The sequence below is a fragment of the Barbatula barbatula genome (assembly GCF_947034865.1).
Source record: "Barbatula barbatula genome assembly, chromosome: 6".
NCBI lineage: Eukaryota > Metazoa > Chordata > Actinopteri > Cypriniformes > Nemacheilidae > Barbatula > Barbatula barbatula.
This window is the reverse complement of record NC_136765.1, coordinates 20,412,599-20,439,229: the sequence shown is the minus strand read 5'-3', so window position 1 is coordinate 20,439,229 and position 26,631 is coordinate 20,412,599. Positions and strand designations below refer to the sequence as shown.

The 26,631-nt window shown below is 39.8% G+C and overlaps 1 protein-coding gene across 1 annotated transcript; it reads right to left on the bottom strand.

Moving 5' to 3' along the window:
- Positions 1 to 1,974: 1,974 nt before the first annotated feature.
- dicer1 (dicer 1, ribonuclease type III) lies at positions 1,975 to 25,412 on the bottom strand. Its single transcript, XM_079458794.1, has 29 exons — positions 25,270 to 25,412; positions 19,784 to 19,846; positions 19,394 to 19,481; positions 19,015 to 19,203; positions 18,414 to 18,567; positions 18,210 to 18,337; positions 17,968 to 18,102; positions 17,491 to 17,651; positions 17,230 to 17,398; positions 15,496 to 15,968; positions 15,249 to 15,381; positions 14,887 to 15,129; positions 14,664 to 14,818; positions 14,460 to 14,592; positions 13,818 to 13,893; positions 13,597 to 13,736; positions 13,313 to 13,492; positions 13,011 to 13,224; positions 12,762 to 12,915; positions 12,453 to 12,635; positions 12,249 to 12,354; positions 11,951 to 12,126; positions 10,851 to 11,661; positions 10,121 to 10,273; positions 8,244 to 9,024; positions 7,715 to 7,983; positions 6,899 to 7,061; positions 6,645 to 6,720; positions 1,975 to 5,915 (listed from the first exon to the last, which is right to left on the bottom strand). The coding sequence occupies exons 4-29, from the start codon at positions 19,126 to 19,128 to the stop codon at positions 5,750 to 5,752; spliced, it is 5,646 nt and encodes a 1,881-aa protein (XP_079314920.1). The 5' UTR covers positions 19,129 to 19,203; positions 19,394 to 19,481; positions 19,784 to 19,846; positions 25,270 to 25,412; the 3' UTR covers positions 1,975 to 5,749.
- Between the last annotated feature and the right edge of the window lie 1,219 nt (positions 25,413 to 26,631).

The window sequence follows — 26,631 nt, the reverse complement described above, 5'->3', positions numbered from 1 at the left end:
GGTTGTGGTATGGTAAAATAAGATTTCCACAGTGTTCTTAAGAATGTCTTAAGGTCAATCATCTGTCCCATTCAGAAATGAAGATAAGACCAGACCCAGATTCTTGAGTTCACAGCTATGACACTATTCAGACACTCCAACTTAGAAACTCTTTTTTTGCTCCAAAACGTACAACCGTGCAGCTAAGCAAATGTGGTCAACGTCCTGTCAGGTTCAGACCTATAAGGTCAATACAAAAATTCTCTCAATGGCTGTAAGGTTCTCTGAGAAATCGAAAAAAAACTGGATCTCTGACTGTATTTGTCAAGTTACACCAATGCATGTACTGTAATGCTTTATCATGATTATTAATATTGTGTTAATTATACACATAAATCATCGTAAATAAAGTTTTGCATTACGAGCCTCAATGGTTACAAACTCTCTCTAATCCTTACATCCCGTCTACACTGGGTGCAAAACAACAAAAGACAATAACCCATTAGGAGTCTCCAACCTTTTTGTAAGCGAGGGCTACCAAAATATCTAAAATAGAGGACTACTTGTTGATAACATACTTTCAAACTTTAAACATGTTATGGCTTATTTTTACGCTCACAAAACCAATTCAGTTTTCTTATATTAAAGAATATATTAAAGCTTATAACACTTTCATGACGATGTAGCACTTGGCTGATCGGTATAGTCACAGATTTATTATTGGTGAGCCCCGTGTTTAGCGGGCACCTTACATAGTTCATGCGGGCTACCAGGTGCCCGCGGGCACCATGTTGGAGACCACTGCAATAAAGAAATTGTCCACACTGGATCATGTGGCACAACACAACATGAAAAAACGATTAAGAACAAGGCATTTGTTGTGTCGCGTCACACAGCTCGCATCTGGTGTAGACAGGGAATTACACTCAAAAGTGTGATTTGAGATAATACCAAGTTAAAGATGAATTTGACTGAATATTAAATATATTACTTCATTATAACAAGAACCACAAAAATATACAGTGATTGTTTCAGAGAATTCTTGACCACGATAACCATGAACTGAAAATGTGATATTGTGACAGGTACAGGGTTAAGGCACACAAACACCAGTGAACATTTTCATTATATTTATATCGGTCAAATCATTTTCTTAGTGTTTGGTTAGTCAGTCTTTAGTCTTAACGCAGTCAAGCTAGAATTAATTACCTTTAAATCTTCTTCATATGACTTCATAACATTGATTTAAAAATTTCATTGCATTTCTTCGGGTTGGGAAATAAATTAGATGTCGAATTTTAAGCTTTCTAGTGTGGCCTCAGACTTCTGGACCCCACAAGTACACTAAGAGCATCACGCTGTCATTACGAGTTTTCAAACTACTCTAAAAATCAACAAATCACACACTTTATGGCTCACTGCCGAACACTGGTATGCTAAAATCCAGATTTTAATCAGAATTAGTAATACCGTGGCAAAACCCTTCTATCAGAACGCGTGTTCTGCTGTGCTTGCACAGCTGATGTGAGGTCATTTCTCACCTACCAGGATTGAGCGCTCCAACTTTTTTTAATCACTTCTTGGCAAACACGGATGCAGTCGTACAAAATGTGTAAGCGCAGAATTGGATACATGAGGCCGTAAAATAGCCCGTCGAGAGTAAAAAGTATAGTTCATACCTACTTCATCTATTACATAAGGCTCTGTGCAAATGTGATTAAAACATCGGTCATGGTTGCCGAGTCCATCCAAAACCGAGCGGCCTCCAAGCACTCATAAACGGAGGCAAAAACGCTCCTTGGGTTAGGAAAATACTGAGGTCATATGCGTACGCTTGCTCTGTGAAGCCCACACTTACACCGTGGCCTCTGACCGGCTTTTCACATGGATCTGCTTGGCCGTGGCTACCAGATCTTAAAACAATGTAATACATCATTTTTCTTTTAGAAACATAGAATAGGAAAAAAAAGAAAAAAATACCACACACACACAAGTGAATGACCATACCATAACTTTATTGTAGATATACCAGCCACATTTACCTAAAAAAAGGAGGGTGGGGAGGGACAGAATTGTATAAGATTTTTTTATGATCCATAAGGTGCAGAATGCAAAACACTGCAGCACAGATACAGTATGAATGAGATTTCAATACACGTCCCTAAAAATACAGAAACTCTGCTGCAGTTTGTGGCCATAATTCCCCATTTAAAATCCAAACCCATCCTTGCTGGTACTGTTCGTGCTCTACGGTAGTCACAACATTCCCATAAACCCCCTTAAAGAGGAGCTCGGCACACATTCCAGTCCAGTTACCTTCCTGCTGCTAAGTGTGCATTAAGTTTTTTTTCTTAAAAAAGAAAAAAACAATATGACACTGCTATGAAATAAAGCCCTTTTTAATAAATTCCAGGGCTGATTTGATCAGATATATACAATGTATTAGTCCAAAAACAGACGGGTGAGGGGGGTTCCACTGACATGCACTACATGTGGACTTATAATGTAACTAATATGGGTGAGCGAGGAGTTGGGAGGTGAGCGATGGCGTTGTCCCAACAAATTTAAAATCATGCCAGTCAAAGGACTTGATGGGTTACATTACAATTCCATATTCAAAGTATTACGTTAAGGCAAAACATGAATGTACACAAAGGACACATATTTAGCCCCAGATTGTAGAGATTCGAAACTACTTTTCTACAGTGTATTTTCTCTGATGATATCCTGCAGGCACATTGTATCTCTTCGATCTCTTTTAAATACATTGGTAAATTACCAGCGATGCACACAGCAGCAAGGCCAAAACCACAAGTTTTTCCTTTAAACGTTACGGCATCATATTTATATATACATGTTTGTATTTTTTCGTTCTGACATGAGGTAAAGTATGGCGCCCGAGTGCAATGCTTTTTTGTGCTACATGTTTAAAAAAAAAAGAAAGAAACACAAAAATTATTCTCCACGATGAAGGAAACAACATCTGCAGCATATGATACAATATATGGACCACTTTAGGTCAACAGTCCTACAGGTACTAAAAAGACTTTTCTGTGGGACTAACTCAGGCATTATCAATTATTGGTTGTCAAAATAGAGTCCTCCCCCCCAAAAAACTAATCTTTATTCATGTGGTGGGCGTTGCACCATATGTATGATTTCACATTCTCTGACAGTTGTTACCAGTAAAACAACATAAGTGACAAAGCTTAAAAAAAGAAAGAAGCGAGGAAAAAAAACGTGTGCGCCTTTTTAGTGGCTCGAAAATAAACATTATAACACAAGCTAAAAAAAGGTTGCAATTGTCTGAGGGTTAAGGTTACAGATATCAAAGGGTCGGCGGGCACTGACCCTAAAAACATACCACTCGCTGAATTCAGTTGGCGAGTAGATTCGATAACTTTCGAATCTCAAGATCAATTCTGGGGTCGCGATTGAGATCCTGGGAAGAGGGTCACTCAACTCTTGCTAAAACGGAGATTGCACTGACTGTTGAGATGGGGCAGTTCATGACCTCCTGGCTATGTATTCGGGCCACAACGTAATTTAGATCCAAGAAATGGAAACAAAACTGCAAAATTGAGTTCAAACCGGAAAACGTTTATGCCACGTGTTCAAAAAAATCTTAAGGCAACATTTATATGAAGCACGGCACCAGAAGTTCTTCACTGTTTAGAAAATGTATAGCGAAGAATTGCTACAGTAGCAAAAGTCAAGGTTGCCCTGAATCAAGAGGTCACATAAAATGTGGCAGGATTGAAAGTCACCGCTTGCCATTAATAAGATGCAAATTCAAAGGGAATGTATTCTAGTGCAAATAGTCGTGAGATATGTATCTCCTTGTAAGGTGCTGATCAGCATATAGAATAATGTGCCTCAATGCCATCCATATTTGAAAAAAGGTATATCCACAAATATATAATTTAACATTGGCTTATGTTAAGGTCAAACTATTCGCAGGGGTCTTTTGAGGTAGCAATGCCTGGGATTATGTAATTTCAGGAATAGTTTGCCCCATAGCATAATCGAATTACGTAAAGTAGATACAAACAGAATGGGAAGTTAGGTTGCCTTCCAAAATTTTCCAAACAAAATCAAAATATTTTGTAAAGTATGGTGGAGAAGAGTGCTCTTTCATCCACTCAATAATTGAAAACGTGAAAGAGTCATTAAAGTTGGCAGGCGTTAAGAGTGCAGGAGAGAAAAGCAATAAGGGCATGGCTTATACAGAGTGCAATCCATCGATTTTCTCAAGCGTTAAGTAACCCTTCTGATCGGATGCACAGTTGTGAAAATCCAAGCTCATTGGAAGCATCAAGCTTATGTGCGGAGAAAGTTCTCGACATTTCCCCTTCAAGCATCAAAATCAAAAACATATGGGGAATTGATCTTCCGACCAGCTTCAACAGCTTGACGGAACAGAAAAAACCAACCCGGCAGATTTCAAAAGGTAAAATTAAGAGGTAATACAGTTACAGTGCAAAAAAAGATGAGAAATTCAAGCTTAAACATAGCACCAAATATGCATGCAATTAACTGAGGTATTCAAGTGAGAATGCCTATTAATATGAAAACATTTAGGTTAAACAAGAGGCTACGACACATTTAGGCTAGAATAAAGGCTGGTTACCACAATGTGTGAATGTTGAGGGATCGACTTGAGCTGCGACCTCACAACTCTGCATCAGTATCGACTTTGGTAAGCGATGCAGGTGAAGTCATCTATCTGGGTTTGTCCTGAAGACTATACGTGAAGGTGCTTTGTGTCTTACAGAATTATCCAATCCTAGTTATCTCTTTCGCTTTATTTTTTATATAAAATTTGCAGCATATTTTCCCGGGTGATACGTCCTCGTGTGTTTCGTTCGTGTCATATCAAAACTAAGTCAGTCAGTCTATGGAGACACAATGTCAAGGAAAGATCATCATTACCCAAAGCCAAAAGTATCAACGCGTGTCGTAATAAACATTTAATAATGTATATTATATTCTATATATGAAGAACGATAACTATGACGTCTACACAACCCATCCAGATCGCTACACAAACATGCATCCGCAAGTGCCGTTGGATTACAGTAATCAGGAATGTCAAATTCCCATCCATTTTAAGGTAAGGGCGTTTCTTTCTGAAGAATCTAGAGCTAAATGATTTTGGATTTGAGCTGAGAAAATGTTCACGGCTAGTGTCAAAATTAAAACGGACCCTAGAGAAGGTGAGTGCAATTACGTTTGAGAATATCATCTCAAGCCAGAGAAAAACACTCGTCTCACCCTAACTCCATCTATCGTTCTGTGTGCCCTTTTCTGCCAAAAGCCTTTTAAAAACCACTCAAAACTGGCACTAGTGCACAGATTGAGGAATTTTGCCTCTTTTGTTTTTAAGATGGAGAATAACAACATACACTCTAATACTACCTATAAGCATTTTCTTTTATAACTGGCTACCACAAAGCAGAGGATTTTTCAACGTTAATGAAATAGAGGGGGGAAAACCTGACCTTTTTCTTAACACTTAATACATTTAAAAAAGCACTCGTGATCAACAAAGCTGAGGGAGAAAAAGAACGATTGTGTTTGCGCACAAAAAGGAAAATAAGTGAACCCTATGTGAATTATACAGAAATCTTTTGATGCAATTAATTCGTTGAATTTGACAACCCCAGTGAGAACGCAGACAGCGATGATTCTTCACTTGGCCGTGAACTGGTGCCGAGAGGCTTCTGCTGTATTTTTTTTACTTATGTGTCGGGTGTCTGCTGTCTGAAACTCAGTTGTTTTGGACCTGAGGTTGATTGGCTTTGAGGCTACGCAGAGCTCGCCGGGCGGCCGCTGACTTGGCTATCCGGTAGCTGCGGCCCACACCCTTAAACTTGCCTTTCCCCACCACCTCCACTGTGACCCGTACTTTTCCATCGTAGGTTCTCTCGGCGGGGCTGTCGGGATAAAAAAGGGAAATTTTTACAGAATTATATCAATGCAACAAATAAAATAAAACTACATGGGGTAGGATAAATACATATTTAAAACTAGCAACGTGTATGTTTATATGAAGAGTTTGGTTCCAAAATGAGAAAGCTGATATTAATTGGAATGCACAATAAATAAAAGAAATCAAACTGCAGCTGGTTTATTTTGATTTAAGCCGTAATAACTTAATTAGTTAACTATCGAACACAAATAAAACCAAAAAATTATAACATGATAACAACACACTTTTAAGAGTACTTTTCATCTCATTTTGGAACCAAACTCTTCATATATTACTGTAGCACATCTGGTTAAGCCCAAAGATTGTGAGTTTGATGCCACATAGTATACCTTGAAATATACCTTGAATGCACTGTAAAATGGTTTGGATTAAAGTGTTGGAGAAATGTATAAATGCAAATGTTAGATTCTTTAAAAGATATAATATTTATAATATAAAATATAAAAAATAACCTTCAATGCCATACTTTACATTATTGGTGGAAAACGCTCAAACTAAATTCAAACTGGTCATCATGTCATCACATTTACTATTAAGCACACTAATACAGCAACTTTTACAGCGTGTAACAACTTTCACAATTCATTACATTTAAACGACCACTTCTACGCATGTAATTTTGCAGATGATTGTGTAAAAAATGTGACACGCTTGTAGGCAAAGACATTCCCACCTGAACTTTGCCGTCTCTGGTTCCATCTCCAGGAGTTCGCGCACAGGGGAACGAGGGACATTAGCAGAGAATTTTTCTAGAAAACGAAAGGAAACAAAAGCGGAGCATTTCAATCTGCCGTTTCATCACGAGCAAAAATGGCAGGATGTCGGAAAATGACTGAATGTACGGCTCTCGCCACATGAGCTAGCAGACAATCACGCCGAATATAAATACAGAAGTGATTTACTCGCGAGTGCGTCTTTGGCTCTTACCTATGAGTGGCCTCATCATTGGATAATACACTTGCCAAACTGTCTCAAGCGACATGCCACTATCCATGTAAATTGCACCGGCTAGCGATTCGAAGATGTCACCCATTGCTTTGGGGACCTCAATATCTTCCTCCTTCTCCTCGTCTTCCTCTGATCTGCGAAGCTACGAGAGAGTAAAAACAGTTCTTGTTTCTTTCACGAATCAAGGTTTCTTTGCACAGGACAAAAACTGTGCTCATCAATGTCGAATTTTCATTCCGAAACTAATCCCACACAACAAACTGATGAAAATGTTTTGCAGAAGAGAATAACTGTGGTTGGAATTTAAAATGGCCACTGACAGAAATGCTACGTTTGGCCTACGATGGTATTTCCTCTCGAAATGAACTGTGATCAATTACTTTTAGTATTAGACTTAACAAAAGCTTCATCCGGCCAATATTGGGGACAACATTACCCAGCTATGTAATTAAGGGGAACATTACTTATTTTATTCAATTTGTCTTTCCTCTTTCTTGTATCCAGTGTTATCCCTAAGGCATAAAATGCTTTCCAGTCAAACAAGGCTAGATTCGGTGCCAAGATAACCATTTCAAAATATATTAAATCCAACTGCATTTTTACAATCCAAAAAACGAAAACAAACACAAACACAGACCAGATTCGCAAAGTCTGCCAATTATAGGATGTCATGGTACTTAATCTTTATGAAACATTATACATAAATGCTGACACTGGCATAAATTAAATGTTGGAGGGTTTGGTCGTTTCCCAGGGCTAATATCTTTAACAGATAACACCGGAATGATAACTCACCTCCGAATCCATTCCTTGCATTTCGTTTTTCTCCAGCTGAAATTGTACAAAATCGTCGATCACATGGAACAGTTCGGGCGATACCGCTTTGAAGTACTTGTGGTAATCGTACTTGACGGCCAAGGAGGCGAATATGGTGTTGTTGACAAGAGCAGAACGCAGGTCGGTCAGCACGCCCGGGGAGTGCTGCCGTGGGTCTTCGTAAAGGTGCTTAGTTATGAGGTAGTCTAAAATTGCATCACCAAGGAACTCCAACCGCTGATAACAATCTGCTTGATGTACAGAATGGGATGGAGATATAAAATAAGAAATATATATAGTTAAAAACATTTCATCAAATAAAAGGTTACTAAAGCGTTAAATAAAGCGTTAATAAAATCAGAATAGTATGACTTGCAAACCATTATGAACTGCTTTTTCGTCAAAACTCACCAATCTTGAACTCTTAAATGATCCATTTAAATCAATTTGAATCAGTTAAAGCTGTTACAATTCTAAATAATGAAACCGAAATCTAAATAACACCCACCTGTAATGGTGTTGTAATGATATGAGGCGTGCGTAAATGCCTGCAGAAGATAAGCCTGGTTTTGAAAGGTGTAGCTAATCTTTTTCTCAAAGTTCTCAAAGCCCGAAATAAGATGGTTGAGGGTGCGTTCGGCATCCGGGTGCTCAAACATGCAGCGGGGAGGAATCTTAAGCCTGCCGTACTGCAGCTCGGCCGAGCGCCCGGTACTCTGCTGCTCCACCGGCAGAACCTTCAGCCCGAGGGAGCAGAGGAACAGCTGGGCCGCACGCTCCCCGCAGCTGGTGAGGTAGCACCCCAGCAGGGCTTCCACACAGTCGGCTATACTCTTATCAGCGATGCACTGCTCGGTGTGGAGGTCATAGGATATGGACTGCTTTCCAATATCTGTGCCACAGTTTTCCTCGGAAGGGTTCCAGAAGCCGACCACGAAGTCGTCCTCCTCGCCCGCTTTGCTGGGGTCAAGGTAGCACATGGCATCCCAGGAACTGTAGTCGAACTCGTCGGCGGCACCATCTGGGGCGAAATGGGCATGGTGGGCTTTCTTGGGTGCTTTCCAATCATACCCGGGCTCGGGCGGCTGGAGAGAGATTTTCTTCCCGAAGGCTCCTGAGCCCATCAGCATGTTATCGATGAACTTGATGTGTTCATCGTAATATTCCAAATCGTCCTCCTCCGTGTTCACCTCTTCCTTGGGTGGCTCGCCCTCCACATCTTCATCATCATCCTCCTCTTCATCCTCCTCCTCATCCTCGCTGGCTTTACCATTGGCTAAATCCTTATTCTAGGAACAAAAAACAGAATGTTTGAATGCTCTAAATATTTTCATCAATGAAGGAAGAGAGTCCAACACCACTGTAAAGCTGAAGCCTTGTATCTACAACAGATCTACAAAGATACCGTTTGCAAAGTGTTTTTTGGTTTGACCGTAGCATTGGGTTTGCTCAGGAGAGCTTTAACTTAGCAGAGGCAGACTGCAGTTCAAGACAATGACTTAACCAACCTAAGGTGATTCAGAAGCTAAAAAACTACAGTTAACCATATGGGAAAATAACGGTTCCTTATTTATTATGTCTTAATACCCTTGACACCTAATACTATAATAATACAAGAAAGTGACTATTTCTGTGCCCAAGGTAAATTAAGGTCACTTGAACCATATTTACAGACTCCAAAACATACAGACTCCATCAAACACATGGAAAGGTTTGCTAAAAACCAGACACATCCAGAGTCACAATTTTTTTCCAATTTCTTTAATTTCATTGACCATGTGCAAACACCAGATGGAAACTACTGGTCATTTACGTTTAATAAATATAACAATAGTTTAATTTTAAAGGTGAAGTGTGTGAAGAAAGATATTTGGAAGAATGCTTGTAACCAAAGTTCTTGGCCACCCCTGACTACCATAGTAAGGAAAAGTGCTTTCAATTTTTTTATATTGAACACATGAAAATATATTTTGAAGAATGTAGGAAATCAAACAGTGTCGGGGGCACTTTTGACTGCCACTGTAATTTCTTCTACTATGGTAGTTAATGGTCTCGAAGGTTGCAAGCATTCTTCCAAATATATTTCTCTCTGTTCATCAGAACAAATCATTTCATTTTTGGGTGAACTCTACATTATTATCTGTCTGATATTTTAAATGATAAATTCTTTCTGTTCTGAAACTCCCGTTCACCCAGAAAGGATTAATCTGCCCCCTAGTGGCAATGACAGAAAACAGCCGCAGTCTAACTCTGCCAAGATGTTGCTCAGCTCAGGGCAAAGAGCCATGTAAACAAACTTGTAATTGTGCATGAAGATGCATGTTGATACTGGGTTAAGCTTGATTTAGGCCAGCGGGTAAACAAAAGATGTCCGCTGACTCATACCTCATCTGAGTCCCACTTGTCTGTGATGCTTTTGTCCTGATTCACAACATAGCCCGGAGGAAGCCAGTTTACAGGGGGATCAAAGATGGAGACCACCATTCGGCTAGGGAGGCCTTTTTTCTTTCCCAGACGATAAAGGTTACAGTTGCTGACCTGGAGGTAGCACAGCCAAAGAGATTTGTTTTACCATACAGGGTGTTAAGAAATAGTTGATTTAAATAAAGAAAATTACATCTGGGGCAGTGATAAAGATTTTAATTTGTCGAAGTAAAATGTTTTAACTGATATAGGAAATCCTGCTAAAATTGTAAACATTAAAAGCAGACACTTTGCAAGTCACTTTGAATAAATGTTTCGGAAAAATGTATTAAAAAAAAAGTTAAAATGCACTTATTAGGGAATTACCATTGACAGATGAAATAATCAATTGGTAGTGATTGGATGATAAAACTGGATCACAATTGAATATTAACATTTTTCATAAAACATTGAACATTTAGAAAGGCTCTTTTGCATTTATTTTAATGTCTTAAAATAAAAAATATCTGTGAACCTTAGGCTAAATGATCCAAAAGTTTTATTTAAAAAAAGGTTAGGAGACAAATAATTAAAACTACAAGTAATGGATAGTAATGTAATGTGAAATGCATGTAAAGATTTTTTCTGCATTCCCACGTACAAGAACAAACCAATTCAGACATCACAAAAACTATCTGAATCTATATCCCACCTTCTTGCTTCTCATGTATGACAGCCGTCCCTCGTGGGCATCAGGATATGTGCAGAACAGGTAGGTGGTGATGCCGTGTTTCAGAAAAGAGTCACCCAGCATCTCCAACCTCTCCAGATTGAAGCCATCACTGGCATTTGAGAGGGTCAGAGCCTGCAAGATGAGGCCAGGATTGGGGCCCAACATCTTCGGAGAATCCCAAGCCGGGGGTTCACAGGCGGATGTTGACGTCACGTCCGAGATCTCTACTGACACGGTAGAAGGTGCTGTGGTGCTGGTTGCCGTCTCTGGTTTGGGGCAACAGTATGAGGTAGGTTTTTTCACATGTCCGACGCAGAGATCCGAGTTCCTGCCTGGGGTACATTCATCACCGGGCCGGGGCTGTGGCTCGCTGGCTGGAGAGAGACGCGCTTGAACTGAGGTAGTGGTTTGCGTCGATAGGTTGCTCTCCGAGCATGGCTGAGAGTATTGGCAAATGTCACGTGAGTGCGAAATGTCGTCACCACCTCGATTGCCGTTAGGGAGGTTTCTGGAACAGACCCAGGTGCTCTCGTCTTTGTTCGGCATCTGGAGATTAGTCACAGGGAGCACATTTTCTAGCTTTTCATCTGGTGCGTTGCAGTTTTTACAGGGGAGAGCGCCCTCAGGAGGCTGGGAGGCCTCTGTGCTGCAGGCGTCCTGGGCAGTGTGGTCTGAATCTGAGCTTGTGTCATGCTTACAGTGATCGTTGTTGTCCAAACATGCGCTTGGGAAGGAAATGAAAGACTTGCTGTCGATGGATTTCTTCCATCCGAAATCCAAATTAGGATACCTGTGGTTGACAAGATTAAGACTTTCTCTAAAAAAACATTGCCAAAACCTTTACAGCCCTCGGAGTGTTTCATAATAAGATTTAAACATATGGCAAAATAACAATAATGGCTCCGTTCTAATGTCTAAGGAGCTAACTCAATAGACAGCTCCCTTTTAAGGTAGCAATCTTAGCCAAGATTTCTTAAACTACTAATATGAAAAGCTCTACACACACCAATGCCAACTACGAAACCCCCTAACTTGAATTCCTTTAAAAATGCTAATAAAAATATTAGTATTTGACTGACCTGAAGTCAGGAGGCAGGGTCTGAGATCCTACACCAGCATCGATGGCTGTCTGAGACCGCAGCTCTTCGGCCGTCAGAAGGCAGTGAAGTCTATAGAGGATGCTGGGAAGGCAGACGGCTTTCCTCCACAACGAGGCGGGGATAGGGTGAATGGCACAGAGCTCCGGAACTAAAATCTAAACAGACATGAAGAAACTGTTATCTGAAACGAGTCAAACCTCCCATACAACTTTTAGTGAGAGGAAATTAGATCTAATTCAGGTTCGATGACTTATAGCTCTTTCTGCGGGATTAATACCTGTTTGTTTTGCAGGCTTTCCCACTTGGCCTTCCTCTTCTCGGCGCTGCTAAGAGGAAGCGCTTTCCCCTTCTGATTAAGGTGCCGTGGAGTTAAAAGATTCAATCTACAGGAAAAGACCACAGACATTTTTTGGTTTTTCTAAGAATCACGTACCAGAAACCTGTTCAGGTTCAATAGTGTTTTCTCTTTTCAACCTCCTACCTTGAAGATGTGTGGTCCACATCCAACAGAGGCTGGTTAACGTTGGAGAGGTCGAGGTTGTACTTCGTTTTGTAGTACTCAGCGAAAGTCTCGTACTCCGGGGATGGGAATTTACTGAGCGGGGTGAGGTCTGTGTAAACGTCAGCCACGTAAAAGCGGTGAGGCTGGTCGAAATTTCGATACCTGAGAGGGAGAAATGGAACAGAGAGTGTTCAGCTTTGGTTCAAACAAATCCACATGATAAGTTATCATTGAGAAGTGAATTACAGTTAAAATAAGCGTTTTAAAAGATCACATAGTTTTTGGTACCTTGGAATGATGACTGCATCTTGGTAATCTTCCAATTTGAAAACAAATGGGTTTTGCTTGGTGTACTTTGTGTTTGGAATGCCGATGCGTGCTTCGGACTTCTCAATCTCTTCCATGAAGTTGAAATCCAGGTCCAGCGTATTGGAATCCTCAACTGAACAGAAAGATACATAACACAGCATCCACATTACAAATTGACAAAGGCGAGAAACTACTTTGCTGCAACGTGACTTGAATCGCAGCACTAACCGACGTTGAGAGGTAGAACGCAGTAGGCAGAATCCGCCTCGGTGGGTTTGAACTCCAGCGCCGGCTTTTCCAGACGGAGGATGTGAGAGAAGATGTACTGGTGCAGGCGTGTGATCAAATCCAGCTGTTCCGCACTCAGAGTGAAGCCGGACTTTTGCAGCTCGATCGAGATGGTCACTTCACCAGAACGTGTGTAAACGGGGAAGTGAGGGATCTGGGGACACAGAACAGCCCCAAAACAATTATACAAAGTCACAACAAACAAAGAACAAGATTCAAAAAGAGAAAATAAAGGTGATTACCCGAGGTATTGGTTTAGCTGTCAGAATGCCAAAACATCTGGTGGTGTCTTCAGGTGGATACAGCTTTCTCCGGCGAAAGTTAAGCTCATCCGGAAGAGGAGTGGTGAGGACCATCCCGATCACGTACAAATAGCAAGGCTGCTCTGGTATGGGGTAACAACCCCGCAGACACTCTGGTATCTAAAAAAACAATGTCTTACATGATTCTATACCTTTTTTAAACCCTGTGCTTAAAGATGCATATCACTCCTTACTGGAGGGGCATTTTGGTTCTCAACACTCACGGCTTTTGGGTAACACTGTCTCCGTTTGGTGGAGCCTGGTCTTCCTGGCACGTTAGTCTCCTCTTCATCATGCAGGTCCAGCTCCTCCTCATACTTCACAGTTTCCTTCCCCACAGGCATTAAATGATCATCCAGCTCGCCTAGAAAGAGACATCAAGCATCAGTGGATTTCAATCCAGGAATGCACCAGCAATAGTATTTCAATGGCAGTCCATGTTTACCAATTTTGTGCAGTTTTTCACAACAGAGAAGAGCGACGGCTTTTTCAGCAAGTCTTGCACAGCTCATTATTGGACCCTACATGGATAAAGAAAGAAAAAATTCCTCAATCATGGACTTCTACACATAACTTTTTTAAACCCCATGTGGTAATATATTATTTTCCTCTGTCATCATTTAGCTTTTTTGCTATTTTCGGCAGAATCAAATCAAGTCCCTTTTTTGCTATAGCACATTTAAAAGCAACAAAGTGGCTTTACATTACGTTCAGTTGCCGAAAATTCGTTGCATTCCTAATGTAATTTAAAACCTTGGTCTTTATTCTGTGGAACACAAACTGAGATATTTTGAGAAATGTCTTGGTGGTTTTGTATCCATACAAATGTAAGTCAATTGGGTCATACGTTTAACAACGTTATTCAAAATACCTTTTCTCAGAAGAAAGTCATACAGGTTTGTAATGACACAAAGGTGAGTAAATATTTATTTTTGGGTGAACTACTTTAAATGTCAACTATCACAAGACATCAAAGCAGACATGAACAAAAAATACAAAACTTCAGTTAAACTTTTGTTTGAAGCAAAGCAGGTTAAATGTAAAATTGACAGTGAAAATGTAATGTACACATATGGCCAGCACTTACAGGGACAGGAACTCTTAGTGGAGAGTTGATGGGAAGGAATAGTATCGACTGATAACTGCCAGTCTTCAGCTCCAGAGTTTTACACTTCGGAGCGAGGTGAGTAAACGGGTCACTGGGCAAACGTGCACAGTACCTACAACACAAAGTCATGCCATGAGCCACAAAATAATAACTGAAATAACTTGATTCCTTCAGTAAAATGACCTGTTGACGTGTCCAATGGCTGTGTTAATCGTGACGCGGGGGCCGCCTTCCTCCGACCGCAAGACATAAGGTGGGAGAACGTTGTCGTCATCATTCACCAGCTCCAATTCAAAATCACTGCATTCCGCTGACTTTGAGCACTTATTTCTGAGAATCTGATTTAAAAAATAACTAAGTATGACACTAGAAAATACACAAAATCTTTTCAGTAAGTAGTGCTGACCTTCTCTATGGCCTTGTAGGTTTTTAAGTCCTCTTCAAAGGACTTTGTCCGTTTGCTTTCAGCTAGCATGATGTAGTTGGAGACCGGAGCACGGGCACGACCTTTGGATTGCACATACGATCTATACTCTGTGGGCAAGTCAAACCGAACGACCAAATTGCACTTTGGAATATCGACCCCTTCCTCCACAATGCTGGTTGCGATGAGCAAGTTGGTTTCGTGGGCTCTGAACTTCCTCAGGACCTGGAGAACAATGCAAAGCAGTAAAATCAATGAAGGTGATTGGCGGAAAATGAGGAAGACACTCACTTCTTTTGTTTAATGAAGAGCGGTTGACTGGTTTTGAGCAACAACGCACTCACCTCTTCTTGCTTTCTGAACTCCACCTCCATTTGTTTGTTGCGAGGTTGATTCTTGCCAATGCTATGACCTGTGATGAAGTTGCTACTGATGTAGGCCAGCTCAGGGTCCTGCTTGCCTGCCTCCTTAATAAGTCTAATAAACACAGACAAGAAGAATGATCATTTTTCTCATCAGAAATGATTAGGATTTAGCAATTTCTGAAAAAAGAAAAGAGCTTTACAAATAAATAAATGGCTGCAAACAAACCTGTTTAAAACAACCGCAGTGTATCTCCTTTCCACAAAGATGATTCCACAGAGGATGTTGGTGAAAGGCGAGGGGAAATTAGCCTCTGGCTTCTCCTTCACCTCGGTCTCCTCATCCTCATCTTCGTCCTCGGAATCGCTCCATGAAACATAATTGTCCTGATTGCGATTGTTGTACCACTCCACACTCTCGAACTGCTGCCGTTCGAAAGGTTTGTACTCATGGAGGATCTCCAGAAGTCGGATGACTTTGGGAGTGACGAACTTTAGGTCCAGGGAAGCTGGGGAGAAATGCTCCTCACACAAGGCATGGATTTTTCTCAGAATGGTATCCGTGAACAGCAGGAATTTACGATTCAGCCCCTCCTGCTCGTGTTTGATGTATTTCTGCAGTTCGCGGACCATGATTCCTGCCGCTTTATCAGCGCACCACGGGCCCAGCACGGCCAGAACCGCTCGACAGTCATTCAGCACCTGAAGATGTAAAAAACGAAAATCAAATCACAGCGGTAGGAATGTTGCAGACAAAACAAATTCTTAAAGCTTTCCTAGCTTTCCTGTGGCTTGGAGTATGACGCTAGCCTGGTTCGATCCCAGGGAATAGTCAGAAACAAACGTATAGTACAATGCAATGCAAGTCGCTTTGGATAAAATATAAATGTAAATCTTCAATCTGTAACTTTTGAATCGTCACCCACAAGGTGTGGAGACATGTTGTTTGAAAAAAACATTTCAATGTACTTATTAACTGCTTTTTATTTTGAACCAAAGCAGAATGCAGCTTTAAAGGGATAGTTCACCCAAAAATTTGATTTAGTAGCGCCAGAGGTGTGGGGTGAGGCAAGAAAAAAGAAACATTGAAAATATGTCCAAACTAGGGCTGTGAATGATTAACGTGTTAAACTAAATATGTGTAAAACTATAAATTAATGCAGGATCCGTTTATTTGGTTATCCTTTGTGTAGCGTTACATTATTTAATCACGCTCTTATTCATGTTAAGGACTTTACACCATTTGAGCGTGATTTGAAACAGTTGCTTTAACACGTTCAGTATGGATAGACAGCTTCTAGTTGTGGGGCTAAAGGCTGCGTCGGTGAATCCCTGTAAGACAGCGCACCAGTATTAACTTCTCTTTCGTGCGTGAATGAACAAAATCACACAAGATTAAGTCAGAAAGCCCATTATGTCTAACATTTTCAGAAGCACAGATTTCAATCTGTTAAATAAAATCCAAAATGAATCCAAAGAGTTGTGAAAATGGGCAGCAGCTCATAAAGTGCTACTTTACTAGCTAATAAAAATGTCCCCATGTTATCAGTCGGAGTTATAATACCACGTATCATTTCACTTCCAAGCTGTAGAATAGGAGTGAATGGATGTTGACTTTTTAAATCTCCCAAAAGTGCATCCATCGATCAAAGAACTGCTCGACACGGCTCTGTGGTCTTAACAAGGGTCTTCTGAAGCGAATTGATGCGTTTGTTTAAGAGAAAAATCCATATTGACACGCTATTGATGTTGATGTCTACCTTCGTGTATACAGTTTTGAAACAACCTGAGGGTGTGTAAATGTTGACAGAATTTTTCATTTTTGGATGAACTATCCCTTTATTGTAAATTTTGGTTTATCACTGATCATTTTGTCACACAATCAAATAAGTACCCAATGGCTTCCAATCATACATCTACGATTCTGTAAAGACTTCTTTAATTAACTAGCTGTAAAGTGAACCTGTTTGGAGATGAATGTGGGATCTCTATCTTCACGATGAGCAGTTAAGTTGCAGTCATCAAGAAAATGAAGGGCTTCGTCCAGCTCGCTCAGAAGTCTCTCAGAGAGACCACTTTCATCCCGGTACAGGCCACAATCCAGCACCACCTCACGAGGCTGGGATGCATACCTGCACACACAAGCAAGAAACATCTCGAAAAGCTATTTTACATGATATGTAAAAGGACACATGGACAAATGTAACATAAAAGCAGGAAGTACCTATCCAGCACAACAAGATCAGTGGCGGTTTCTGCATTGCTCTGCAGAATCTTCTCCAGGTTCTGAATCTTTTGCTCCAGGTCACATGGTTCACATTTTCCATTTAAAATGGAAGCGGTCAGGCCCAGAATGCGGGGACAGCCTGGACAGCCCTCACAAATCTGCAAAAATTATTCAGAAGCAGAGCTGCAAATCAAACTACAAACTACAAAATACAATAACACTACGTACGGTTATCTTTAAAGTTTTTCCTAAACTTCAGTCCAGGAGACAACTTTGTTGATGTTCAAAGTAAAACGGTCCACTAAATATGACAGAAAGATTTGTCTTATCAGAACTCCAACATTCAATCTCCTGTGCTAAACACACGCCTAATAACACCATACCAATGGATTGACATCTTTTTAACATCACTGTGGAGTGACAGTTAAATGAGACCTTTATCATCGCTTTACAGTGACAGATGTGCAATTTCACCTTCATTATTTCCCGATAAGGATGGTCTGTGATTGCGAGGTGGCATTCGTCAAAAACCAGCAGGTTGATTTTTGATAGTGGCAAGACTCCTGTCTTTAACACACGCAGGAAGATGTGACACGTCATCACCAGCACCTAAGACATTTAAATATAAGAGAAGGAAATGTCAATATTAAAAAGGAGGATGACATTTCCAGTATGGAAATAAAATCACAACCACAATAAAATGAACATAATCACACCTGATTCTCGATCATCTCTCTGTTCCACATCTCCTCGGGCCATGATGTCATTTCCTCAGACTTGTAGTCGCCGACCTTGAGATCGGAGTGTGTTCTGACAGTAGATGCTTGCTGAACCACAGATGATGCTTCAATCCAACGAAAACATCCATGAGAAAGAGTTCGGCCATTTGTGTAGCTCAATAATAAAACAATGCAATTTACCTGCGTTTACCAGGAAAATGGTTCTCCTCCCATCCTCTCCACGGATTTGATGGGAGAGTTCCTTGATGAGGAGCACTGCGATAAAGGTCTTCCCTGAGCCAGTGTTCAAGCAGACTATAGTATTGTGTTCAAGAGCTGCTTCGAGAAGTTCAACCTGGTAAATCAGGGTAAGGAAAGGAGACAGTTTTGAAAACTGAACCTTTATGCATTTGCGCAATAGATCATTTATTTTTAAGCAAAAAAAGTTACAGATTGCAGCTCTAAAGGGATAGTTAACCCAAAAATTAAAATGATGTCATAAATTACTTGCACTCAAAGTGTTTGGTTAAACGCAAATAAATAGATTTCCGGGACATCCTTGACTACCATATTAGAAATAATTATTGTAAAGCTTTTTGTTCTGTTGAACACAAAAGAAAATATTTTGAACAATGTAGGAAAACAAACAGTTCTGGGGCGCCTTTGACAACCATTTTAATGGTAGTTGCTAACGTTCATCCAAATTCATCTATTCATTCAAATATCAGCTTTAGAACGACTTGAGGTTGAGTAATTCATGACAGAATGTTCATCTCTTTAAGAATCTGTTCTCAACACTTGCCTGATATTTCCTCGGTGTGTATATGTTGTCATGGATCGCTTCCTGTTGCCACGGGAGACCGAAGAAGGGCCCCATGGGTGAGGAGGCAGGGGTCACCAGCTGTAGGCCAGCCATGCTTAGAGACTGATAAGCAGGGGACCTCCAGTCATCCAGTGTTTATATCATTGCATCATGTCCTCCTTAAACTCACTGTGTGGGAGGAACCGTAAAACAGTTCAACATTGAGAAACTCAGTAGCATGTCATGACCAACATGACAGAACGGAATAATATTGTGTTGTTGTTAGGCTGGGAGGTATTTTGTGCTCAGGGTGCAAGTGCGTTTGAACTGTATATATCTCTTCAAGTGGGTTACTGATTATAGATGAGGGTCTACTCACAAAGTGAACGTTCCCCTCTGTGCTGTGTGACCGGACCGGACTTATTCTGGGTGTCATTATCAGCGCTCTTTACATCAGCTCATTCTTTCTGCAGCATGGAACATACATGTAACCGTGACTAAACAGATCTGTCATTTTACAAAATGTTCCAATAAAATACAGCAGCGGCCAAAAGTGATGTGACATCTTCGCCGTGACCTATCCCTTGAATTTATCTCCAGTGTTTCAGTCAAACAAGCACCTCGCTATAGTTACAGATATAAAAGAACAATGTAATAGTAATAAAAAAATGTTAACATTAAAAAAGCTGATAAAAACTGACCAACTAAGATTGGATTTATATTTATTCATATGAAACAATTGTTGTTTAACTGGTAATAGTCGTCGTACCGTAATGCTGCAGATGGAGGAGGGGGCTGGCGTCACAGTCTCAGATAATATTCTATCAATAGTCTGAAAATGAAGAGAGAGAAAATACAGCTTGTGATAACAGATGCATCTCCGGCAATGAGAGGACAGACGAATTGGGATGACAACTGGGTTGTCAACACATTTTTGCCACTCCGGATCGAGCCCACACATTCCCCCTGACCACCGCTGTTTGACACAGCTGCAACAAATCACCACAAGTCATTTCAGCTCAAGTAACACACGGCTTCATTTTCAGTGAGCGAACACATTTGCTCTTGGTTAAAAATCTGCTTTCAGACTCTGTGTTCAGGTTCATGAATGTCTAATGCAACCACATAAGTTATTTACTTTCAGATTTTTTAAACGTGGAGACACATCTGTTTTGTTGAACGAAACATTCAATGTTAAATGGCTGACTGAAGAACAGCTGGCCGGGTCACGGCTGCCCAGTTTGACTATGGACAAGCAGATCATGAGTGTTGAAAATCAAGGCCTGGGACAAATTGTTAAAACAACCAATGGGTGGTACTTATTTAAATCAGCAACACTGGGCTTATAAAAATTAAAATACTTTTAAATTATTGTAACGTTTTCTCTTACAAAATCTTCTCAATTTCCAACATGAATGTTTTATGGTAAATGAATATTGCAGAGCAAGTGTAAAACATGCTCTATCACTAGTGTCAAGTGCATAAACTTACATTATACTTACACAATACACATTATAACTTACATAAACATGATAGTATATTGTATACTGATATATTATATTTGCAAAGACAACAATTCTTACTACAATTACTAAAACCACAAGTACAGTCGCCTTTAAAGGGATACTTTACCCAAAAATCTAAATTCTGTCATCTTTCACTCACCTTCGAGTTCAAATCTGTATAAATGTCTTTGTTCAGAACAACACACAGAAAGATATTTGGAAGAATGATAATAACCAAAAATATCCAGCCATCCATTGACTCCCATAGCAGGAACACTTACTTTATGATTACTTTTGTTCTGTTGAACAGAAAAGACGACATTTTGAAGAATGTTGGACAGCAAACCGTTATGGGGCATTTTTGACTACCATTGTATTTTTTCCTACTATGGTAGTCAATGTCTGTCTGGTTCTAAGCATTCTTTCAAATATCTTTTTGTGTTCATCAGAACAAAGAGATTTATACAGATATGAAACAACTCGAACGCGGGTAAATGATGACAGAATTTTCATTTATAATATACATTTTAATCATTTCTTTTTTGATGGCTCATACAAATATTCTAGACCCCTTAAAGGGAAACCTGGAGGCGGCGGCCAATACAAAACAGCACAGATTCGGCTACACATCTTGTTGTGTTGTTTAGTGCCAAAATCTACAGAATACAGTCACCAATTTGATATTTTTACACATACCTGCTGCCATTTCCAAACAAAAACACTGACGACAGCTGTAGATAAACACAAATAATTCGAGCGGACTGAACAGAAACGTTGATCAAAAATGCTTGCGTTTCACCTCATAACACAAGATAAAACTATATAACTATTGTCTTTTGTTGGTGTGGATTTTGATTTACGTATGTGTCTAAAAAATGTCGCACGTATGCTCGAATCAGAAACTGGGGAACAAGGTTATATTTCACGTAGCGTAAACTTTTGAATGCATAGGGTATGCTAGCTAACTTTGTTGCAAGTTATACAACTTGCAGTTAACTATCGGCCAGAAACTAAACAAAACTGTTTGTCATCACTTTTTTTTTGAGTTGTGACAAGTGCATTACTATAACAGGGCTCCAGAATAACTTTTTTTACTAGGAACACTGAAGCAGAAAATGTAGGAGCACACCTTAAATCAGCCTACAATGCCATTATTGACATTTTCTCCCCAAAAAGCTGTAACTATTACTGACAAATATTTAGATAATAAATAGAATAAACTCACAGAGAAATTACAATGTGCAATTTTATTTTCATTTCAGAGGGATATGACATTACTCAACACCAGGGTCATACGGAATCAGCATGACTTTTTAGTTTATTCTGTGCTAAAATTTTGAGAATCTGCAGAATTCTGTGAAACAATTTAAATGCGTTTTCATTTGTACAGAAATGTTAAAATGGTTTTAAAATACTACCCGTCTATGCATTTAACTCCATGTGGTTTGGTTCTGCTCATCATTTAACAAGAGGCAGAGCCTACAGAGAAGCTTTAAGTGCTAAATAAAGAGACCCTGAATACACCAGACCAAATTAGTACTGAATTCATTTGAACCAACAGAAAATGTGCATGTCATTTTGTATGAAAAAGGATACATTTTATTGCTTATAATGTTAAAGCAAAACGAAAGCGCTCGTCTTAATACGTTCCCAAGATTATTTTATTGTGTACTTAGGACACCTTTCATCTTGTTCACAACACAATGTAAAGATAACTTCACACAAACTTAACAAGAGCATTTGCCTGCCGTTCATTGTTGTGAGCGGATTGGAAATGATTCAGCGCCGTCTCAAGTAATCAACAGATAAATGGCGTATTCTGAACTCCTCCGCGGTCAGTTTCGTATTAGACGTCTCAAATATCAAATTGTTGCCTCAGGCTCAAAAACATCCATCACAGCAGACAGCGAATCGTAGTAATGCGCTCACGTTGTGTCTGTAAACTTGACAATTATGAGGAGAGTTGTGACCGACGCGACAACAGTGAGATACATCAGTCACCCAGCCGAGCAGCTCCGTACTCTCTGTACGACTAAAACGGTCGCATTTGGGACTAAAAATATTAATTTGAGAGTTATATTTTTGCCCCCATTGACTACCATAGTATGCACATTTTTGTTTCCATTTAGGACCATTTAGTGACAGTCTAGAGCCCTGTATAAAGGGAGAGGTAACAGTGAGAAGATTCGTGTTCTGTTGTGTTCAAGTAAATGCATTTGCTAACTTTTGTACCAGATTTTTCAGCCCGCGACCCCCAAAATGACATTGCCAGTGATTCAAGACCCCCTCTATCCTCAGATGTTGCACGTAAATGCGCACATGCACCTGCTCTGCACAAACGTGCAACACTAAAGAGCACAGTTATATATATATAATATTCTTTTATAGTTATTTACTCATTACTTTACTTTTTGTTATACATAAACTATGAACTATTACTACAGCTGGTCAAATTTCATCTAACTGATTCGAGTGCTGGTGGATGTGCCTCTTTTCGTAAAAGGGTACGATGGCCCCTCTGACTGCCGCCCTCCTCCGGTGGCCTCCCTGCGTTGTCTTTGATCGATATTAATCAATGTTTAATTTCGACGAATAATAATAATATCCTAAACTTGAAGCCTGAACAATGATCTGCGTGCACATGGGACTGTTTAGCGTGGTGCTGAAAATGGACTTGCAGCATCTAACCCAATGCAGTTGCTAATGTCATTAATGTGACGTAATCACCTCAGGGGTAATGGTCGAGGGGGAGGAATTCCTAAGGCTGATGGCTTTCTATTTGCCTGGTTTTAACTATAAATAAGTTAACAATAACTTAACTTAAAAAAAAAGATTTCTGGAAATCATCTTGTGACTTCTACTTTGGGAACCCCTGCCTTAAATGTTAAAATTGAAATTTTTCTAGTCATTGTCAAAAAGCAAGCAAACAAAACGTGCTACCTAGCATTAGTAATGCTGTCAGAGGAATCTTTCTGCCTTTTTGTAAAGCAGAACTACAACAACAAAAACAGCGCAGACGTCTAGACACTGTGCTAACCTCCAGCCTCAACGCCGACATAACAGCAAGCCGGAGTTCACTGCATACCACCAGTGAAGAAAGCCTTGAGCATGACCTACATACTACATGTCAATGACTCTGAATGTATCAGCAATTATGATACTGTATTACAGATTGTTTACTACTGAGATTTTAACCAAAATAACACAGCACACTCCATCTTTAAGCAGGACCAATACTGCAGAAACACATGGCCATTTGAAGATTTACATGGAACAAAAACAGTAACAAAACTACCTGCCCATAAACAGGTTTATTCAGAAAATTAATAGATAGAAGTTCATTAAAAGGTTGAGTTTGAAAATCCACTCCACACACTTTCCCTGCATTTTCTATTACTAACAAGATATTCATAAATAAAACAACAGCTGGCTTCTAAGTAATTGCACATGACGGACACTAAAAAGAACACAAATGTGTGCCAAACACCTGATTTGAGGGCTCCAAATGCACACTTGTCACATAAAAGGACCCCTTAGGCTAACATATCCCACGGGTCACCTGATTTGACCCTGGAAATAAAGGGCAGGTCTCTATTACCCCGTCTCACATGCGCTCATACATTCTCATAAATAATTCATTCGGCTTACATTACTGTCATTTCATTTTGAAGAATGCAACCAGTCGATTTAGCAGGAAACATCATTTGCATGGCATGTAAAATAAGTAAAATGGCATGCTACAATAAGCAAGTTTTAAAAGTGGCCGGGTGAAAAAGAACAGGTGGCAAAAATCTTGTGATACATTATTTGCAATGCCTTCATATATAAATCATATTTAAAGAACACAGGGATTCATTTAAATTAACTAGAAAACAAATATTACTTAAATCAACGATAAAGCAACTAAATCTACAGATAACATTATGTGTCTGCTGTGATAAACGCTATGACAGCAAATGCTTTTTTCATTCCTTACAGAAACAGACCTGTAACAACACCTCGCAATCATTTAACCCATCTTTTGTATTTTAATACTTTAAAATGTCACAAAAGCAAAAATCACCGACGTTTCCATCACCTAGATAAGGCCGGTCAGAATACGCGCAATGCCCAACAGCACTCGCACGGCCAAGATTAGCTGCTTTACACACACACACCACGAACATCTCATTCAATGCATCGAAACATCGATCAACATGTCCTAAAGATTAATACTCATGCAGATCAGTTAGGCCTCATTGCGACCTTGGCCTTGAACTGATACGGCAACACCCGCAGGCCCCCAAAAGCTATGCATCTGTCGGTTTGCCGATCTCAGTTCTCGAACCATGCTTGTATTTTACCACACGTGAAACCCACCTCTGGGTCAGTAACTGTACTAACAAACGATCGATATACCACCATGACTGTTAGTCTTTAAACGGGCTAACTGACGCGTGCAGCTAAAAAGGCGCCGTCGTGAAAGAAATCATGCTAAATTCACAATAAAACTCATATATACAACTCCGGAGATCACATACAAGTTTTTAAATAATGCAATAAATAATGCGACTTTTGTTTCGAGGGTATTGTGTGGATGGAGATGTCACCGTACGTTTGGCCCGAGCGGTTAGCACACGAGCTCGCGTTAGCTTCTGCTGTTTATTATTGCTAAAGTCGGGATCACGAGAGGACAAATGCGAGCAAACGGAGCCCGAGGCGGCCGCGCGATGTGTAAGCGTGTCGTTTGCAGAGAGAGACGCCTGCTCACCGGTGGTGAAATGTTTTATTGGTCGCGTTGTGTTGAAGAATCTCTTGTTAAATGGTGCTGTGCCCTCTCACTCTCCCCATTCCCTCCTGCCGCTGCGGCTGCGCTTTCTGCTGCTGTTGTCAGCCAGGCTGCTGCGAGCGTGTGAAGCCAGCCACTCCGACGGTCACGAAATACGTGAGCGAGGATACTACGGAGACGCAAATTTTCTTTTCAATATTAAAGTTCTGTATTGCCGTGATTGGGGAAAGCAATAAAAGGCACCTTTGCATTTTGTATAATTTGTTATTAAATACCAAATATATAAACATTCAACTAAACAAACGTTCAGCAAAAAACAACTAGACATCACACCATTGTAGGCAGACTGGTGGTTGGTTTCTGGGGCTGTGCAAAGCCCCCCACTATACTCCGTGTGCCGGATAGTTAAAATAGAACAAAGACTAATACAAACCATATTTATAAATTAAATAGAAAGCAAAACAAGATTACAGTCGATCTCTATAAATCAACAAATGCGACGTGAATGATGAAAATACGAAGCATGCAAATATATAAAATGCAAAGACTACATTTAAAAAATAGAAGAAAAAACACTTTGTAAGAAATTATAAATATGTATTTAAAAGATATACATTTTTCTTAAAGCTCTCGTTTTCTACGCTTCTATTTTCAAGTGACAGTAACAAGAAAAAGCACTTTTCAAAAAACGGATTGAACTGAAAAAGTTGAATTAGTCTAGCATAATGCATTCACGTGAACACAAATCCTCTTTAAAAACCATGTTGTCGCATTCAACATCACACGCAAACCTATAGTTGCCAGACTTGGAGGCGTTCATTTGAGCCATGAAGTGGATAACGTGTCACCCCATAGTTTACTTTTTAGTACCATCTAGTGGTGATTTTGGAAGCTACAGTCATTTAAGAATAATATGAAGGACAATACGATGTATTGCATTTCGTGGTGGTTTTGTTGCAATCTTTAATAGGGATATAATAAGAGCTGTACGGAAGAAGAATTACAATCACTTGATAAAATGGACAACCATTAGAACCAGTACTGTAAATTTGCTGTGCATGAAAAGAAGGAAGTCGTGCACAGAGTGACGCAATAAACATATAATACACATTAAACAGGACATTTCATTTACTTTACCCAAACATGTTTTCATTAAATGAACTATAGTTTATTTAAAAACGTAGTATTTTTTTAATGTTTTTTTTAACAAATGTATTTACAAAACCATACGTTTGAACCCCAAACCCACTCAAAACAAAAAGAAACGTATGTATTGTTTTAATTTAAACGTTTTCAATATATTAACCTGAGCATTTTGTGTCCATCATTCGCCACCGTTCAAAA

Coding starts and splice junctions, on each gene's coding strand:
- dicer1 (XM_079458794.1), bottom strand. CDS start 19,128: ATGGCTGGCCTACAGCTGGTGACCCCTGCCTCCTCACCCATGGGGCCC. Junction 13,737..13,817: donor TGAAAAACTGCACAAAATTG/GTAAACATGGAC, acceptor GTCTCTTTCTAG/GCGAGCTGGATGATCATTTA. Junction 5,916..6,644: donor CCAGAGACGGCAAAGTTCAG/GTGGGAATGTCT, acceptor TTATCCCGACAG/CCCCGCCGAGAGAACCTACG.